Here is a 19001-nt window from a genome sequence, read left to right on the forward strand (position 1 = left end):
CAAAAATATGGTTCTGAGAAGTTTGACATAACTCCACCAGAAAAGAAGAAGAGAGAAAAGAAAGAAAAGAAAGTAGAAGAAGAGAAGAAAGAACCAGAGCCAGAGAAGAAATTGACATGTAAAAATAAAATTTTATTTTTAGAACATTTCTGGGTCAATGTCAATGTTCTCTTCCTCTTTAGGAGCAAACACGGCTTAGACTCTAAAATCTTTTTACCCAATTTACCTTGAACTTCAACTATCTTAGACTCATAATATTCATAGTCGTCTGCTTTCTTTGGTTCATAAGGTATAACAAGTTTGTATGCTTTGCCTTCTTTAAGGTTTGAGAACCTTCTGTCAAAACTTTCTTTGACTGTTAACAAACCTTCTATGTCTAAGTCTTCAAATTTCGCACCATTTTTAGTCACAATAGCAAACTTAACTGGTTCGATGTTCCAAACTTTGTCAAATGTAGACTTTTCAAAATGGTAGAAGTAAACATTCAAATATGTGAATGGGTCTAGTTCTTCTTTAAGTCCTGACATGTACTTGTTGACTGAGATGAATTTTGTCATCTTTTCTATCGGATAAAAAAAATATTTTTTTTAAAATTTACTCAGAAAAATTTTTCTTTGTATATACACCATTCTGTACGTCTAAAAGACTTTTGACATTTGCCAAGAATGTTCGTTTAGACGCTGTCATATAACCATACTCTTGACAATACTGTTTATACGAATCGTACAATGACCTTTCATCTAAACACTCAAAGTCAGTTTCATCTATGAACAGTTCATATACACTCTTGTTTGCTTCTAACAATGTTTGTCTCTCTTCGGTATGTGGAATTTGTCTTGGATTGAACTTTGAAATATCTAATGTCATGAAATATGAGAACAAGTGGTTGTAAAAGTTAGGTGTCAAAGTTTCTGCTAAGTCGTCAAAATATTCTGTATCTTGCATATGAGCTTCTGACGTTCTGACAACTACATATCTTCTGTCAGAACTTTCTAACTTCATCGGAACGGCATTGTTTGAAACCATGACGAAGTTTGCAACATTTTCACAAACTCTTTGGTCTCTATACTTTCTTTCAACAACTCCAACTTTGTCTGTTATAAGACTCTTCAAAGCATCTGAGTTCAAAACTTTTGTTGTATCTATACTTTGAAGTTCGTTACATACTATAAGTTTCATATTCTCTATTGAAGAGTTAAATTTACCGCAGATGTTTTCTAAGTTTGTCATATTCGGGTTCGAATAGCCCTCTAACAGTTTGCCAAAGATATCTGTAAAGAAAGTGTTCTTACCTGTTCCTTGTTTTCCAATTATGATGAGAGCAGTTTCATTTTTAGCACTTGGATGTTGTAAGATGTTTGCAAACCAACATAAGATATACTCATAGACTCTTTCGTTTCCATTGCATATAATTTCTTTGACATGGTCTAACCAAGCTTCTATAACATTTTCTTTCCATTCTACTTGTTCGTATTTATATCCAGTGAAGATAGAATAGAAGTTTGGAGATGGTGTATAGAACTTTATACCACGAACTGAAAAATCTTCTAACTTTGACAATAAGATATCCCAAGCATCTAACATCTTCATGCCAACTTGTACGACTTTTATTTTCTTAAGTTTCTGTTTACATTCTTGTTCTGAAACTATTGTCGCTCTTGGTTTGTTAAAGACTACATCCCATTCTTTCATGACATAACATTCTGGGGCAGAGTCGACATAAATGACTAAACGTTTCAAATTCTCGACTGCTTTGTTATAGTCTCTAAATGGACACATATTTCTGAACGCTTGGAAGTCATAAAAATCTGAAACGTCTATTCTGTACATTTTTTTATATAAAATAAAAAAAAATATTTTTTATTCTTGAGCTATTTGTTGCATTTGTTCCATTTGTTGCATTTGTTGTTCTTGAGCTATTTGTTGTTGAAGTTGTTCTTGTAGTACAATACTTTCACCAGTTGCATCTTCCAATTCGAAACTTTCTGCCGTCATTGACAAATACATAGGACATAAAAGTTTTACAGGAACAAAGTTTGCGTCAACTAAGGTTAAGTTTATGTTTGCTAAAGTGTTTGAGTTTACTAAAGCTGAAAACTCTGCATTCGAATGAACAATAGGCAAACCAGCAGAGAAAGTGTTGTTTATACGCATGAGTATCTTTTGGTCATAGTAGTTTCTGTCGACATTCGAATAGCACTTTGAACCTAAGTTTGAAACAATATATAAAATAGGTGTACTTAAAGTCAATGGAACAGACATTCCTTGTATGACACCTTTTCCTGTTATAGGAAACTGTTGGTAGTAAAAACCAGATATAAGTTTTGTATTATAGCTCATATCGTTTATAGTAAACTCAGTCGGACATCCAAACATAATGAAACCTGCTCTAGTTGCAGCACATGTTACATCCGTCCTTAAAGTATTAAATAAGTCAACAAAACCTGTTGGTGGTATATCTGAGTAAGTATCTTCAAAGGAGTATTTTTTACCATTCACAACAACAAAGTCTTCTGGTGTCAAAAGAGCAAAACAGGCTTTAGTCGTCATCGTGTTTAAGGTCAGTTTACAATATCGTCCTTGAGGACTTTGTAAGTTTGTTGTTATAGAATTATATGACTCAGGGTTTTTAGTCGTAATAGTATAAACCACTATGTCTTCTGCCATTTACATATATTTAAAAGTTTTTCTGAAAGTGGAGAAGAACTTCATCTAAACTTTCACATGGCGTTTCTTGAAGTTCTCTGTCTAAGAAGTTCAAATATTTTGTAAAGACATAGAACTTTCCTTTGTCTACACGAACAAACAAAACAGGGTCTTTCATATCGTTCAAAGTGTGTAAAGTCCTTTACATGAAATAAAGTCTATATTGTTTTTTCTTCAAACATCTTTCAAGAAGTTTTGACATTTTTACTTAGCAAAATTTAATGAAATGTTGTGGTCGTCAAATATTTTTATGACGTCTGGGAAACTATATTTTAAGTTCAACGTTTCACCTCCTTTCATAACGTATATCTTGTCAATGACATTGTATGAAACACCACAGCAAGCAATGTCGGGTTCTATTTCTTTGATGTTTATATCGTCTGCCTCTGTCAAAAGTTTCAATAGTTCTTTCAAAATTTCATGAGGTGCGATGACATATGAGTTCACTTTTACAGGGTTGTGTTCGACCAAGTTTAACATTATACCAAAGCCTGACAAATCTTCTCCTGAGTTTTAAGTTTGTCTTTAAGTTGTTGGTAGTCGTTTCGAATATCTGCAACAGAACTTAAGTCTCTGCTAACTTCAGGGTATGTTGGTTGTTCTTTTACAGGAACTATTGTTATACCATCTTCGTCTTCGTATGGTTTCCCCACTTCAACATCTCTGTCTTTGACATTGACAACAACACTTTGACTGTTTGTTTGAGTTGGTGAATTTAACTTCACATCTGCCACCCGCCATTAAACCTTTTGAAACACTTACGCTTCTATTTTTCGGAAATGACATTTTACTTAGAATAAAAAGATGGACGTATTTGAGTATCTCTTCGAATTGAAGCAGAAACAAAGTTTACAACACAAACAAACAATACAAGTTCATTGATAGAATAGTTCTTTATACAAACAATGGAAAATGTTATAGAATAGCAGTATTTGCTGAACCAAAATATTTTCATAAAGCAAAGAAAGTTGGTATAACCGAATGGTGAAAGTTCTTGAAGCAGACAAAAATATAACAACAAACTGACCGATATTTCTAAAGGTAAGTTTTTAATACAATATTATATCAAAACTGGCGTACTGTCAATATTTGACGGAGAGAAGTCAGTTCAAGAACAACTTACTGACCTGCTGCCAAAATCTGCTCGATGGAAGCTGTCGTTATGCCAATCTGAGGAGCCCCAGCAGGTTTCATCGAACGAATCTTCAAAAGAGCATCTTCCGTGAAAAGTGCTATTGGTTTTGTAAACTTCTTTGCTTTCAATTCATTTGGACCGTCTCTGTCACCAGTATATTGTATTTGAACTGTACCAACAGTTGAAATACCACCCATAAAGTCTTCTGAGTCAGCAAATGGAATGCCAAGCCAAAGTTTGAACGGTCTCCATTTGTATATTGAGTGTTTTGACCTCCTGTATGAGTCCATACTTTCACATATGGCATAATAGAACTTTGCATTTCAGGGTTAATGGTTGTTGTGAAGTTGTTGTTAAAGTTCATAGCATCTAATGTCAAGTTGTATGACCTCATATCCTCAACTGTAGAATATTCTTCTCTTGGATAATATTTGCCATCTATGTTTATATGATATTTAATACCAGGGTTGTAGAAACAAGAATAGTCATTTATAGTTCGTCTGAACAGTACAAACATAGTATCTGCATGTTTCATTGCAGTTGTTAAAGCAATATCTGTTCTTGCACCTGCGGCTCCTGGATTTGGTTTCCAACTTCACCTGCAAAGTCTTTGACAGATATTGGTGTATAGGGAACATAAGTGGAACTGCAATATATTTGGCAGCTAAAGCATTTGAAATATCTGGGTCCAACATATAGACTGCAAGTCTGCTTTCTATTCTCTTGCATTCAAACTTTTCGCATGTGAACTTAACTGGGTCCCAAGCAGTTCCAGCAGCATTGAAGTAGTAGTTTACTTCAGTGTTGAGGTTTGAGAAACCAAAGTCTAAGTCAACTTTGTCTTTGCAAAAGTCACAGAACTTGGCTCCACCAGTTCCAGCTACAGTAAGAGTGAATGGGTCTTGTGTTGGTGCAATGACTAAGTTATTTTTGCTTGGAGTAAGTTCGATAGAAATTTTTCCTGCCCAGTTTGGCAAGTATCTTAAAAACCTGAAGATGAGGAAAGATGACAAAGGAACTCTAAGTTTCAATTTTACTTTGGTTACTGCTGCTGCAGTTTGTCCAGAAAGGTAACATAAACTCCTGGAACGTTAGGGTCAAGTCTTCTTATTTTCTCAATAGTTGCATACTGGTCTGTTTGTTCTCTAGCTTGTGGTTGTACTGAGTTTCTCAAAGCGAACCATTCATAGTTTGCCCATGTTACTGTTTGAACTAAGTCAGAGTTAGAATATATCTTATATCCCATGAAAACTTCTGGAGCATATTGGTATCCGACATAGAAAATTCCATTGCAACCTTTCTTGTCAGACAACTTGGCAGAAGGTTTTATTTCAATGTCTTGTTCCACGTATAAGAAAGAGTTGTCAATAGAAATTATATGAAACCTGTCGCAAGCAATATCTACTGTTGTTGAAGAACCTTCTCCAAACTCACCTACGTTTCCATAAGAAACAGCAGTTGTATATTCGTAAGTTCCAGGAACTATTTCTGACCTTCTAATGGCATTGTCGCATTCGTTATACCATTCGGAAACATTTCCATTCATGGCATCCAAAACTGTTGGCGTTATATTCTGAGCGGCGTACATTTCATATGGGTAAAAATATAGAATAGTTGGATTTATATGTCATAATAGAACCCACGTGGACCAAGCTTTACTTTCTTCCTGACTGAGTTTTTAACTCTTCTTTTTCCTTCATTGCCACTACTTTCACTAGATGAAGTTACTTCTTCACTACTTTCACTTTGTTCTACTCTTCTCTTCTTCTTTGGTGTCGCTTTTGGTAACTTGCCCTCTGCTTCAAGTTGTTGCATCTTTGCCTCATGTTCACCTAGTATGTTGTAAATTTCCCATGTCCTTTTTGCCTTTGGGCTCTGGTCGCCCATCTCAGGTAACCTATATCCTAGAAAGAGTTTGTCATAGTTTGTATTTGAGTCTTTGCGTATTGTTTGCATGACTCTTTCCTGAGTTTCCGGTTCAAGCTCTTCAAACAGTGCCTGTCCATATGGAATAAGCTCGTTTCCAAATATATGTTTTTGTAGCCATTCTGGTTTTCTTTCCATGTTACCAACTATATCTTTTGTGAATGGGAAAGCTTTTACCCAATCTTTCAGTCTTGCGTCGTTTATTTCTGTAGTTGGTTTTATTTTGTCAAGGAACATGTTTTTCAATACTAACATTTCATTTGGTACTGTCCATTTGAGTTTTCTTAAATATTCATCCCTTCTCAGTTCATTGTCTGCAAAGTAAGTTTTTATGACATTTTGTAAACTTTCGTTTGCAAGGTCATGTACAATAGGTTCTCTTCCTTCTCTCCCTAACTTTCTTTCTAAACTCTTCACCAAATATACCATCTCTATGGTTCTGTGTAGTTCTTTGAGATAAATGTTCTAGAACGTCAGGTGTTATATTTCCATCAGCCATGTTCATTTCATACTGGTCCAAAATATCTGCATGTTTCATATCTTTCAATGGCATTAAAGCCGCGCTTAAAATACCAGCTATATCTGGTTCACCATTGACTTCCATTGCGTCTACAACTTCTTGGAATTGTGGTTGTAAGTTTATGAACCACCTATCCGGGTTAGCTTTATGACCCCATCTCATTGTAGTTCCATCGTCTGCAGAAACAAAAGTAGGTTTGTTTCCATCTTGGTTAGGTTCTGAATGAACTTTAAACAATGTTTCATTTCTATATGTTTTCTTGAAATTTAACCTTTTATTTTCACCGAGTTCATCCGAAGATTGAACGTTAAATGCTCGTAAGTAAAAAGGGTTGTTGTATTTGTGTACATTTTCTTTCAGTACTTCCATTCTATGCTGAATATTTTCATCTGGTGTTGGAGTCTTTTGTATGTCGGCAAACATTTTTCGATATTCTTCTACTATGTCAGCCGAATTTTTTTTAGACTCTTGGAAATATTCCATATTCTCCGCATACTCTTGTTGAGGGTCAAGATTTTTCGGCTGTTCCAAATCTTCATCTAGTTCTGTGAAGTTAGTTTCCAAAGGAGGACTTGTTCGTTTCCTTCAGGCTCTTCTAGCTGTTGTTGCTGAACTATTTCTTCCATGTCTGGTTGTATCTGAACTTCTTCCTGTGGAGTTTCTTGTACCTCATCTGGTGGCATTTCATATATTCCGAGACCGTTTTCAACAAGTTCCCTTTCTAAGTCATCCGGACTCACAAACCTTTCTTCTTTCGTTCCGTCTCTATTTTTTACGCGTTTCATGAAGAGAGTTAATTGTCATTTAGCTCTGACATCAAATATCTCGGAGTAAATTCGTTCATGTCATTTGGATGATATGCTATTAAATCATATCCCTTAGCGAGCTTGTATTTTCCAGGTTTGAGATTATATCCCTTTGGTGCAGAGCCATAAAGCTAAATAGGTTCGGGTCAGTATTTCCATCCTTGAACTTTCGAATAGCTTCTTTATATCTGTCACTAAAGTCAATAGTATCTGGGTAACCATACTCTTCTTTAAGCATTTTTAAGAATTCTTGGTTTCCTTGTTCTCTACTTCTTTTATGTCCTTGCTCTGTTTGTGGTTGTTGTGCAGGTGCAGGGTTTTGAACTGTTGGTTGCTGTGCTGGGTTTTGAACTGTTGGTTGTTGTGTTGGTTGTTGTGTTGGTTGTTGTTGTTGTTGTGCTGGTTTTGAACTGTTGGTTGTTGTGTTGGTTTTGGTGCATGCCTGCGTCTGTGTCCATGTGACGATGTAAATGTTTTAGGTAGTCCTGGTGCAGGTGCTTCTCTTGGAGGGTTTGGTGGTATATAAATTCCAACAGCTGGTATATAAGTTCCACCAGCTGGCACATATGTTCCATCTGCAGCGTAATGTCCTACCTGACTTTTCGTTTTTAAGAAAGCATTTACTAGGTCTGTTTTGGTCTGTTGTAACTCTTTTTCTTGACTTTCCACAACAGTTGCTCTAACGGCGTCATAGGCACTTTGAACTGCCTGTCTCGTTGCTGCATCTGTTATTTTCGTCATATTTTGTGCTACTTCTTTTAACTCTTTGTCGAAACCTTCAGACTTCAGTTTCTTTCCAGATGAGAAGTCGTTCACTTGTTTCACCTTACTATGAAGAGCTTCGAAGGCGTTCTTAAAGTCAGCATTTGTTAAAGCTTCATTTGAACTGTCTTCATCCGCTTGTATTTTTGTCCTTATTGACCCTATGAGTTGGGCTGCTTTAGCGTTGGCTTGGGCATCTAACCAGTCATTGTTAGCTTTTATATATTCTGAGCTTTTCATTGCCTTTTGCATGGCTGCGTCGTTATTTTTACTTTCTTGTGCTAAGTTTTCATACTGTACGGTTTGGTTTTGCAACTGTAAAAGTTTTTCTGCCTTTACATTTGCTTCAACTTCTTTTTTATACTCATCGCTATCCATATATGTCTTCAGGGCTTTTTGTTTTATCTCTTCATCTTTCAGTACTTTATATCGAGTAGTATGGTTTTTCAAATTTACAACATCTTGTTCCATTTTTGCTACTTCTGCTGCTTTTTCTGACACTTTTTTTGCATATTCCTCTGTACTTAGTTCTTTCAGTTGTTCTTCTTTCTTCTTTTTCTCTACGTTTAACTCATTGAGTTTCTTTGTGTGTCTGTCATATTCTAGTTTCTTTTCGTTTTCACTTATTTGCTTCTGTATGTCTATGTTTGACTTTTTGACATCTGTTATTTGATTTTTGAGTGAACTCAAATTCATTTGACTTTGAGGGTTATAGGCTGTTCCGTCTGCAGCTCCACCATAGCCTGCCATTTTCGCTAAAAGTGCCGCTCTTAAACCTCCACTCTGTGCACCAACAACTCGGTTTAAAAGCATAGGATTGCTTGACATTTGTTGCAACATAGTGGGGTCATTCAGCATTTGTTGTTGCAACTGTTGTTGTGGTGTTAGTCTTACTATTGGATGTTTCAATGCTCTCTTCCTCTTACGTATATTCTTACGTAGCTTACGTGGCATTTTAAGTGAAGTTAAAAAGCGGCTTTTGACAGATGTTTATATGAGACTTTCTCCGGTTTATAGGACCTCTCTCATATTCTATCTTGTCAAGACTTCCTGGACTGTTGTCAAAATGTCATGTTGTCTCATTTTTTCAGAGAAGTTCGTTTAACCGAGGGACCGAGGGACCGAGGGACCTGGTGACGTAGCGACGATAGACCCTTACTTGTCCGGACAAAGTTAAACTATTTTGAGTGCTCTACAAACAAGTCAACAGCAACGACTTTCAAAAAATTTTAGGGGCTAGAAGGCACGAAGTGCCTGGAAGCCCCCACACCCCAAAAAAACCTCATTTTATATAAACTGCATGTTATACTAAACATCTTCAGGGGGCTAGAGGGGCGCAGCCCTGGAAGCCCCAATACCTTTTTTTTTTTTAGAGTATATCTAACCTCATTTCTAACCTCATAAATTTTATCATAAATGCTAAAATTAATTTTAGGGTATATCTAACCCGATATCTAACCTCATTTCTAACCTAGCCGCTTTTCGGCTCTGACTCGTAGGGTTTCATGAATTTTCAACAGTAAATATGCTGGCATGATTCAGGGATGTCATCATCAGTGTCATCCACATACGTTAAAGATTCATACCATAAACGAGCTTCACGGGAGATGAGAAGTAATGAAACAATAATTAATAATTTATTAGTAAAATTCATTTTATATAAAAATAAAATTTATTATATCATGAGGACTCTTTGAGTCCATCTCGCCGCTAAGCGGCTTAATCTGATTTTTCGAATTCTTCTAATTTCTTCTTCAGTTCTGCTATATTATCTTCATATAATTTAATCTTTCTTAAAATTCCATCTTTATTTAATGGCTGCTTAATTTTTCTAAATTGAACTCTACCATCTTTCATTTGATGAACATAAAAACCTTCTGGAATAGTTCCTGATTTAATGTATTCAACTAAAAATTTTTGTTTAGTTGCTTCAGTAATTTTAGCACTCATTTTATTAAAAGTAAAAAATAAAAAATATTTTTAAAATTAACTTTATTTTTTATCATCGTCTTTTCCTTAATTCCTGTGGATCAACTAGGTCGGTTGAAGGTCTATTACTTTCTTTATGGTGCTTATAAACTTTATAAGCCGCCATATGATAAGGATAATTAAACCATAAATACGCTTTACCTAAAGTTTTCAATCGATTATATAAATCATTATTGTTAGGCGTTTCAGGTGGTGCAGGGTATTCGAGAACATCTCTAACCATTTAATTACTTTAAAACTCTTGGTTTCTTTTTAGTTTTTAACAGTTTCTTTGCTTTTGCGATTTTAGCTAAAATATATCTTCGACCGTAATGGAACCAATTAGAACCTCCTGTTTTAGGGTCAAAAGGTCTTCCATAACCGCCAGGGTCATATGGTGCGACTGCAGTTACTGGCGCTGGTGCTGGTGATGGCGCAGGTGCTGAATTAATCGGCGGTGCCTCAATTGGTGGATATTCTGGCTGTTTCTCCTTTTCTTTAAGTGAATTTAATTTAAACTCTTCACCATTCAACTGACCTTTAAAATCTTTTAGCTGCTTAGATATTTCATTATCTTCACCTAAAAGGTTTTGCGACTGGTCAGCAACCCAGTTACCTAATTTCTTTAACTTTTCAGATTTTAATTTTCTGGCAGCAGCTCCCACAAGCATTCCAGCATTATTTTTTAAAGCTTTTGATACAGCTCCACCAGTTAAACCGTCAATAGCTTTATAACCTCCATACAAAGCTGATAGTGTTGAAAATACCATTTAATGCTTATTAAAATCATTTCTCATAATGATTAACTCATAAAATTTTTCATCGGAGCTAAACGTTAATGAAACTCTGACTTTTTCACCACTGAACCTCTTTATTAGTTCATTAATTCTATCAATTATGTTATCACACTCACTTACATCATCAATGATAGTAATATCATCACAAATTATTTTTACATTTAACGACGTCATTTATTACAAATTAATTTCTTCTATTCTTATGAAAATTAACTGCGGGCGTACTATGTGGGAGTTGCTTTCCTTGCGCTTTCTGTGTCGTGCTTGCTTGAATCGGTGTAGATTTTTTCAGACCCACTGGAACAAGATCAGCCCCGGCAGTTGAATTATTCGGTGTTCTATATAAATTTCTATATAAATATGGTCCCGCTACCGCACCCGCAGCTAATAAAAGACCTACAGGAATTACAATTCTATTATAGTTCCGCGGTTTAGGATCTTCATCAAAACTAGCCCATGCGCTTTCAGTCGTTGAACTCATTTATATATAATTAAATTTTAATAAGCGATTAATATGAGTTCGATAATAATGCTATCTTTTCTGTCATCAGGAAGGACAATATCTTTTAGGCTCGATGGTTCAACTAATTTTATATTAAATTTATTAACATAATTAGTTATTGAATAATGCTTCGGCGGAGAATATAAACAGTTTGATAAACATAAAATAGAATCTTCAGCGAATTCACTTATACTTGATTTAAGGGTGCACCCGTATGTACGTTTATTTGAGAGGAGGAGGATTACCCTCTCAATTTTGAGGGATTCGTTAGTTTATTTTCTCGATGAATATGCAATAAAATTTGATTTTTACCTTATCAATATACTTCATATAATATACACATGTTCATGTAAAAACTTTTTTCCAAAATCCTCAGGAATTAAGGGATTTTTGAATTTTAAGAATTTTTTTTTGAATTTTTTCGAAAAAAAATATTTTCAGAACAGCCTTAACGGCTAAGATTTAGGAACAATGTTAAGTATCAAAAAGAAAGGAGGTCTGATATAGACAACATATATCGTTGAAGGTTGAAAAAATCTCTAATATTTGAGCCCAAAATTTCAAATTTTAATTTTTTGAAAAAAGAGGCCACCCGTATGTACGTTTATTTGAGAGGAGGAGGATTATATTTTTGAAAGGGTGAAACATTATGAATATGTTAATTATATAATAATATGTATTATTATAAAAAAGAAAAAATAAAGCACGTTAAAATTTTTCTTTCTTGATTTTTTACAAAATCTACTTAGAATTATGCAAAATATGACTAAATAATTATAAATTTCAAGTTAAATTTTAATTTTGATAAATAATTTAAATTTCAAAATATCAAGTTCAGTTCGACTATGTATGTAGTAATTCCTCAATAAAGTGCCAAAACCCTATTAAAATAAATGAACATTTTCAACATTTTAATGTTTTTATTTAAAAATTTGTTGGAATATGAGCTTCAAACAATTATTATGTAAATAAAAATAATTAAATATATGTATTTATTCGTATTACAACCGTAGTAAGTCGATTCTTCCTTTCTTCTACTGAGTTTTGAATTTGATTTCGAATTGTAAAGAGATTCAAAGGGAAAATACTAGCGGATAAAAACTACCTCCATGAAAGGGTCATAATGGAGTCAAGTTGTATTTTTTGATATTTTTTGCTTTTCGAGCCTAAATAGGTAGCCAAGATAATGCCTAAAAATAAGGTTCTAAATTCTGAAGTTTACATGATCCTCTCGTGTGCACCCTTAATGATTGCTGCTTCCCTGGACCAAACACCATTAAATGAAATTGATGTTAATAAATAATCATCATTTTTAATGGAAATTGATTTTGGTAGGTACTCCAGGAGGTCATTTAATGTTATCTGTTCTGCTCCAAACTGAGCAAATCGATAAAAGCATTCATCATTATTAATTCCTGTAATCTCTTGAAAATTTTTATTCGTGTATACATTTTCAATCTCATCACCGACAGCGCTATCTTTTAAATCAAATATGAAACCAGCTTTTGAATTTGAATTAACACGAAATTCTATTGAATTAGTTTCAAAACTATAAAACATATCAACTTCATTAGGTTGAGGATATCCGGCACCTTTTAACTGTTCAATAAGAACCGATTTAATCTTTTTATTAAATGCTGTCATATCATCTCCTGTGTCTAAATCGATATAAATCTGTAAATCATATTGATGATTATCTCTTATTATTCCAAAATTATATAATTCAATGGTTCGTCCTGCAGGAATGGTTTTTATCTGTCTTATTTCAATCGCTTTTTCACCAGTGTTATAATCAACCCAGTGTTTAGGGTATTCATAAATGTATTCACCATTGATTATTTTAAACGGTTGTGAAAATATGTGCTCATAATAGATTTTAATACTTTTATCATTAAGACCGGGAACGGTATTAACAAAATTTCTGACTTGCATTTTTAATTATAATAAAATGAAACATTTATTTGAAGAAGTCGATGAAAAAATGAATGAAAAATCTGATAAACTTAATAGTTCATTAATTCTTCCTTTCAGTAAGGATTATCAGTTCTGTTCAAACGGTGTGTATTTCTATTGTGGAAAAATGGGTTCAGGGAAGACTTTTAATTTAATACGTCATATTTTAATTACTGAACGCCTGGGTACTGATTCATATTATGACCAAATCATTATATCAGCAACTTCAGATTCAATGGATTCAACAGCGAAAACGTTTATGAGTAAAGTTCAGGCATCAGTAATTAAAGTTCCAGATAGCGAACTCATTTCTTTTCTTCAACGTTATATTAGAAGAAAGAAGAAATATTATGCAATAGTTGAATTTATACAATCTGGCATGCAAAAGACCTCGGAAGAAATGGAAAGAATTATTGATAAACATCATTTGAGACAGCAGGATGGTACGTATGATATGAAACGATTGACAAACTACATTCTCTCAAAACTTTCAAAATATCCTTTTAAAAAATATCTGTATTGCACGAAAACTCGGTTGACTTCACTTATCATACCATTATATAAAAACCATGAGAAAAATAATAGAGAGAACAAACTTAAGAAATGATTAATTATAAGCTACATTACAATATAACTTTGTCTTTCTTCATCTGGTATTGTTTATGATATAGCCCTTGAATATCACAAAATATAATCCAAGTTTAATTAGATGAATTAAGTTAGGTATTTTGTTTTATGCACTAATTAAATAACATCTGATTATACATATTTGAATCTTGGACTAAAAATGCTTTCTAATAAGTTGTGACGTTCAAGTCAACAATTTGATCAATCGCTGATATTGTATCTACACAATTTTAATCAAACAATATATAATTATATAAATTATTTTTCTTTTATCAAAAACATCTTCTAATTTTTGAAACCAATGACATTTAAGTAATATTTTAAATATAAAAGGCAGATAAACTCATTATACAGTTAGATATATGTACTAATATATTGCAGAATACATTCAGTAACTTATACTATATCAAATGAAAATATTTTAACCGAACCAAATACAATTATATTTAATCGATTATAAGTAGTCAAATCGAAATTATATTCACTCGAATACCAAAAAATATATATGCCTACATATTTAACTAAAATAATTGTATTTAACATAATTCAAAATGCATAAATAAATATGAAATATTGCGAAAAAAATGTTTTCATGATAAGTGAAGTCAACTGAGTTTTCGTGCAATACACTTTTAAAAAATATCCATCAAACACTTTATTAGTTTGTGATGATTTCGCTGGTAAAGGTTTAGTTTCAAAACCAGATTCACCATTAGCTAATTTAATTACTAAAGTCAGACATTATCACATGACTGTTGCAATACTTATGCAAACGTGGAGGTTTTTAGCATTAAATATTAAACGTTTAATTACTGATTTCGTTATATTTCAAGGTTTCTCAAAATACGATATAGAATTAATTTGGAAGCAATCAGGTATAACATTACCTTTTGATGAAATCTGGGATGCTTATAAATCACTCATTTCACCACGTTCATATTTAGAAATTCATATAATGACTAATACAATTAATGTTAAAAATATACCTTGGGAAAGACCAACATTATTTTAAAGCTTTATTTTTAGATGAGGTGTTGTGAATAGATTCCATCCATCTCTATCACCATTTCTGTTTATATTTTTGGTGTCATTCATGTCCACACTTTCTGGATTAGTTAGTTTTTGAGGATAAAGATTAGAATAACTGTTTTTAATCGATGGTGCTTCACCTTTTAACGCATAAACTCTATTACTTTCTGCATATTTAATGTTTGAACCACCAGAACCATCATTTACGTAAATAGTAAATGGTTTATAATCGATGTTCATATTTCTACTCCTGCCTTTTGCTTTCTTATTTAACACCTCAACATCTTTATAAACCGCGCCCGTTTCAATGAATTCAACAAAATTTTCATTTTCAAGTTTCACGTTTAAACCTTTATCAAAGATATTATTCATTTTTATAGTAATAAAAGATTTTTATTCTCTAGAAAATGAGAAGTAAATCCATCTTAGCCGGTGCAGTGAATGTTCCTATTGAACCTACATCTAATGTTGATTCAAGAACGACAAATAATATTATAATCAAAAATTATAGTTCTGAGAACTTGAAAGATAAAGAGCCAGAACTTAAGTCGGTAAATTTAAACACAGCTTCAAGCGCAAACGCTAATAGTGAAGTTAAGTTAGAATATCCACCTCCATTAGAACCAATCATATCGCGTGATGCTCAAGAAGAACTCAAAGGGTTCTCGGGCTCATTGAGCCCTAACCCTTATTCAACTATTCAAACAAATCCTTCAGATAACGTAGACCATTACCTCCTTAATTTATATCAAACAATATTACTCAAAGACGATAAGAAGCTTTTGACAAATCTAATTAGTAAGAATCAAATAATTTTAACAAAGGAGGATTTAGAAAATGTTATATCAAGAATAACAGGGAAACAGTGCGTTATTGATTATCTCGACCCCGAAATCGAATGTTGCGGTCAAATACCAGTATTCATGAAAATCGGTAATATTAGAATAATTGAAACACCAGGAACTACAGGAGTTGAGTTTAAATATAAATATTCGAATGAATACACAAAACTTTCAACGGAATATAAACTTTGCTTGAAATATGTTTTAACGAATTAATTTAAAATTTATATTTTTATCCCTGGTTCATCATCTAGTCCATTAGCTCTTATATTAGACCAAAAATCAACTTCTATAGTCATTTGAACAGGAGCTTTAATTTCAATTGGTTCGCCTTGAAAATCAACTAATCTAAATGTCATATCTTTTAAATGGTGTGGTTGAATTCGAACCCATTTTCCTTCATGTCTTAATAAAATCGGGAAATTAGGCATGAATACAGAATTAACGGCGTAACAGAACGATTTATATTCTATAACAGCATTTTTATTATTAACTCCTGAAATTCCTGTTACAGTACTTATTTTTGATTCAACATGTAAACAGTTTCCATAACAGATGTAGGGCGCAGATTTCATTTCAATTATATATTTCTGATTTTCAATAGAAGATTTTAATGGTAATTCTTGATGATAAGCACCTAATAATAAACGTGCTCGATGAGTCATATCAGTAATTTTAAATTCTTTTTCGGAACTAATTTTATTATTCCTGAATCAGTTAATTCACAGTTAAGGCTCCGTTAAATTTTTCATCAATGAGATCCTGAATCTTTTTCTCTAACGTATCAATATCATATTTATTTCTTGCTTTAAAATGAATTTCAGTACTAATACCATCAATTTCAAATGTAATGAAATCGTTAGTATCTGTTATAACAAATGAAGCGATAGTGCTAAAATCAAGAACTCTGAAAGCTAGTGGTTCATTCTGAAGACCAAGGTTAGTTTGTAATTTTAATGTCCCGTAATCATTAGGGTCTGTACTTTGCAAATAGAACAACATTTTTATTATAATTAAAAATATGAGTATATCCGCATATTCTTATGAAGCTGATAGGGCGAAAAGATTAATTTTCGGTTCATACACGTTTTCATTTAATGATGAATGTTTAATTATCACTGATGGAAAAACTGAACATTATATATCATGGAAAGAATATGAAAAATTCATTCCAATATTAACGCCATGTACAATGCCTTTTATTAAAAATGGTGAAATTATTGAAAAAGATAACACAACAGTATATAGGTCTGTTTATGAAGCATTAGAATATATGTTGAATTATAATCCCGAAAGATTTGACCCAAGCACTACGCCATGTGCAATGCCCTTTATTAAGGATGGTGAAATCGTAAGGGTTCCGAATTCAACGGTTTATACAACTGTTCAAAACAGTTTACAAAACATTTTAGCGAATATCTTTAATTCAGAAACTACAGAAATAAAATTACCGTATATAACAGATGCTAAAGAAATTAAATCAAGAATTACAACATTATTTACATCACTTAATGATTTAATGACTTATATAATTAATACTCCTTCACCGACTACGGCATTTGATCCAAACTCGACGGTTTGCAGTGTACCTTTCATAAATGACAGTTCATTAATTACTTTAAGGGATTCGACAGTAAATGAATCATTAAAGGCTTCATTAATGAAAATCATTGATTTTAACTCATTCATGAATTCATATAATTCATTAATTAATGTTTCATACACTTCTAAAGAAGGTGAACCAAAAACGGTAGATAAAGCGGTGTATGAAATAAAAGCATCAATGACGAAATTGAATTCGTTAACTTTTGACGGTGATAGTTCCGTTAACAGCATGACATCAGGGAAAACGATTTTAACGAAAGAATATTTAAAATCTCATGTTAGTGAGTTCGTTGAAATTGAAAAAGAAGGCGGAATTAAGTTAGATCCACTGGGTTTCATTTTCGACTTAGCGAATGCGGGCGTTAGTTTTGCAGAATGGACAACTATACAGAGTGAAATAAATGCAATATGGACGTTTTTGGGGTCAAAAGCGGGAATGGGTGAGCTTGTAGATGCTGCAAGAACATTAGGTGAAACGGGAAATTTTGTAGATGGTTTTAAAAGACTTGTTTCAAATGTTTTAACAAACACAAAGAAATTATTTAGATATACCGTACATAACGGACAGATTTTCGAACAGGTAGCAACAAACCCTCCGGTTATGGCTGCGTTGATGATGGCTAGAGACATAAACTAAGAAGAAGGAGAACCAGAGGATACGGGTCAGGTTATTCGAGACATTAAAAACGTATATCCTGAAGTTATTGATTTATTTAGAGGTGTTAATGATTCGATTTCAAATCATTCTATAACCATTGATGAAGAGAATAAATTAACAGATTATATATTCGTCATTATTGCAGAACTAATGAAGAGAATAAATGAAAAAGGTATTGATGATATCATTAATGTAGCGATGTAATGATGAAAAGAAATTTTGACTCATTATTTACAGAACCGAAAACAGAATATAGTCTTTATGACGTAATTACTGAATTAATGAAAAAGATTAATGATAATAAGAGTTCTGGCGGAAGAGTTGAATTAGAAGTGAATGATGTTAATGAGAAATTAGATAGTAAAGCAGATAAAGACCATGTTCATTATATAAGTTCAGATGAACAGATTATAACGGATTATCATGGATATTTAACACAGGATGAAGAAGTGAATACGGAAGATGTTAATGAAAGAAGATATAAATTCATTCGTGCTGAAGGTTATGACACAAGATGTGTTATAAATTATGATACAACAGGTAAAGCACCAGAAGCATTTGATTATAACGATGAAATTTATGCTTCATACTTCTTTGTTAACGATGTATTAGTTGAACCAAGATTTATGTTGAGAGTTAAGGCAAAAATAACTTTTGAAGATGCTATTAAAAATAAAGCTGACAAAGATGAACTTGACGCAACGAACAAAGTTTTGGAATCTCATAAACATAATATCTCCGATATAAATGAACTTCAAGCTACATTAAATAGTAAAGCAGACAAGAACCATACACATGAATCCTTCACTACTGTTAGAGCAGACGACATAATATTGAACTATACCCTTGGTTCAAGTGCACCTTTAGAAAATCCAAGTACAAGCGTAAAAGATACTCTTAATAGTTTAGATAGTAAATGTATGAATATCGAAGGTCATGTTCAAAACTTTGAAACATATGAACTACTAGCAATGTTAGATAAAATTCTTGAATTTGAGAGAATCGAACCGTTTATCAAGGAGGTGTGGATGATAAAATTCCTTCTAGAAATTTGAGAGAATCGAACCCTACACATTTATCGGAACTCGAAAGGGATTATTGGAAGGATAAAAATATGCCAAAATTAATCAAAAAATTTTTATGAACTAAATATATTTTATGTCTG

At 32.9% G+C, this 19001-nt stretch overlaps 10 protein-coding genes and 2 pseudogenes across 12 annotated transcripts, besides 3 other annotated features; 4 read left to right on the plus strand and 8 right to left on the minus strand.

Moving 5' to 3' along the window:
- Nucleotides 1–4899: part of a mobile genetic element that runs on past the window's edge.
- On the minus strand, nucleotides 595–1830 carry TVAGG3_0301460 (uncharacterized protein; the record flags this gene model as incomplete). The annotated part of the gene is made up of 1 exon (XM_051229542.1): nucleotides 595–1830. The coding sequence occupies one exon, from the start codon at nucleotides 1828–1830 to the stop codon at nucleotides 595–597; it is 1236 nt and encodes a 411-aa protein (XP_051099272.1).
- On the minus strand, nucleotides 1861–2262 carry TVAGG3_0301470 (uncharacterized protein; the record flags this gene model as incomplete). The annotated part of the gene is made up of 1 exon (XM_051229543.1): nucleotides 1861–2262. One exon carries the CDS (start codon nucleotides 2260–2262, stop codon nucleotides 1861–1863), a length of 402 nt encoding a protein of 133 aa, XP_051099273.1.
- Nucleotides 4900–5461: 562 nt separating the features above from the next.
- TVAGG3_0301480 (protein of unknown function, DUF4106 family) lies at nucleotides 5462–5797 on the minus strand (the record flags this gene model as incomplete). The annotated part of the gene is made up of 1 exon (XM_051229544.1): nucleotides 5462–5797. One exon carries the CDS (start codon nucleotides 5795–5797, stop codon nucleotides 5462–5464), a length of 336 nt encoding a protein of 111 aa, XP_051099274.1.
- A 1075-nt stretch (nucleotides 5798–6872) lies between these two features.
- Nucleotides 6873–8809, minus strand: TVAGG3_0301490 (annotated as a pseudogene). The gene has a single exon. A coding segment is annotated over exon 1 (1937 nt).
- A 765-nt stretch (nucleotides 8810–9574) lies between these two features.
- Nucleotides 9575–9805, minus strand: TVAGG3_0301500 (uncharacterized protein; the record flags this gene model as incomplete). The annotated part of the gene is made up of 1 exon (XM_001308676.1): nucleotides 9575–9805. One exon carries the CDS (start codon nucleotides 9803–9805, stop codon nucleotides 9575–9577), a length of 231 nt encoding a protein of 76 aa, XP_001308677.1.
- A 266-nt stretch (nucleotides 9806–10071) lies between these two features.
- Nucleotides 10072–10593, minus strand: TVAGG3_0301510 (protein of unknown function, DUF4107 family; the record flags this gene model as incomplete). The annotated part of the gene is made up of 1 exon (XM_001308675.2): nucleotides 10072–10593. The coding sequence occupies one exon, from the start codon at nucleotides 10591–10593 to the stop codon at nucleotides 10072–10074; it is 522 nt and encodes a 173-aa protein (XP_001308676.2).
- A 211-nt stretch (nucleotides 10594–10804) lies between these two features.
- On the minus strand, nucleotides 10805–11101 carry TVAGG3_0301520 (uncharacterized protein; the record flags this gene model as incomplete). The annotated part of the gene is made up of 1 exon (XM_001308674.2): nucleotides 10805–11101. One exon carries the CDS (start codon nucleotides 11099–11101, stop codon nucleotides 10805–10807), a length of 297 nt encoding a protein of 98 aa, XP_001308675.2.
- Nucleotides 11102–11121: 20 nt separating this feature from the next.
- Nucleotides 11122–19001: part of a mobile genetic element that runs on past the window's edge.
- Nucleotides 11325–12365: a mobile genetic element.
- Nucleotides 13071–13682, plus strand: TVAGG3_0301550 (uncharacterized protein; the record flags this gene model as incomplete). Its single annotated transcript, XM_051229545.1, has 1 exon — nucleotides 13071–13682. One exon carries the CDS (start codon nucleotides 13071–13073, stop codon nucleotides 13680–13682), a length of 612 nt encoding a protein of 203 aa, XP_051099275.1.
- On the plus strand, nucleotides 15139–15789 carry TVAGG3_0301560 (uncharacterized protein; the record flags this gene model as incomplete). The annotated part of the gene is made up of 1 exon (XM_051229546.1): nucleotides 15139–15789. The coding sequence occupies one exon, from the start codon at nucleotides 15139–15141 to the stop codon at nucleotides 15787–15789; it is 651 nt and encodes a 216-aa protein (XP_051099276.1).
- TVAGG3_0301570 (uncharacterized protein) lies at nucleotides 15798–16262 on the minus strand (the record flags this gene model as incomplete). Its single annotated transcript, XM_051229547.1, has 1 exon — nucleotides 15798–16262. A coding segment is annotated over one exon (465 nt), but the record flags the coding sequence as incomplete, so codon positions are not given.
- TVAGG3_0301580 (uncharacterized protein) lies at nucleotides 16595–17815 on the plus strand (the record flags this gene model as incomplete). The annotated part of the gene is made up of 1 exon (XM_051229548.1): nucleotides 16595–17815. The coding sequence occupies one exon, from the start codon at nucleotides 16595–16597 to the stop codon at nucleotides 17813–17815; it is 1221 nt and encodes a 406-aa protein (XP_051099278.1).
- On the plus strand, nucleotides 17987–18891 carry TVAGG3_0301590 (annotated as a pseudogene). Its single transcript has one exon. A coding segment is annotated over exon 1 (905 nt).

This window comes from Trichomonas vaginalis, chromosome V (assembly GCF_026262505.1).
Source record: "Trichomonas vaginalis G3 chromosome V, whole genome shotgun sequence".
Lineage (NCBI taxonomy): Eukaryota > Parabasalia > Trichomonadida > Trichomonadidae > Trichomonas > Trichomonas vaginalis.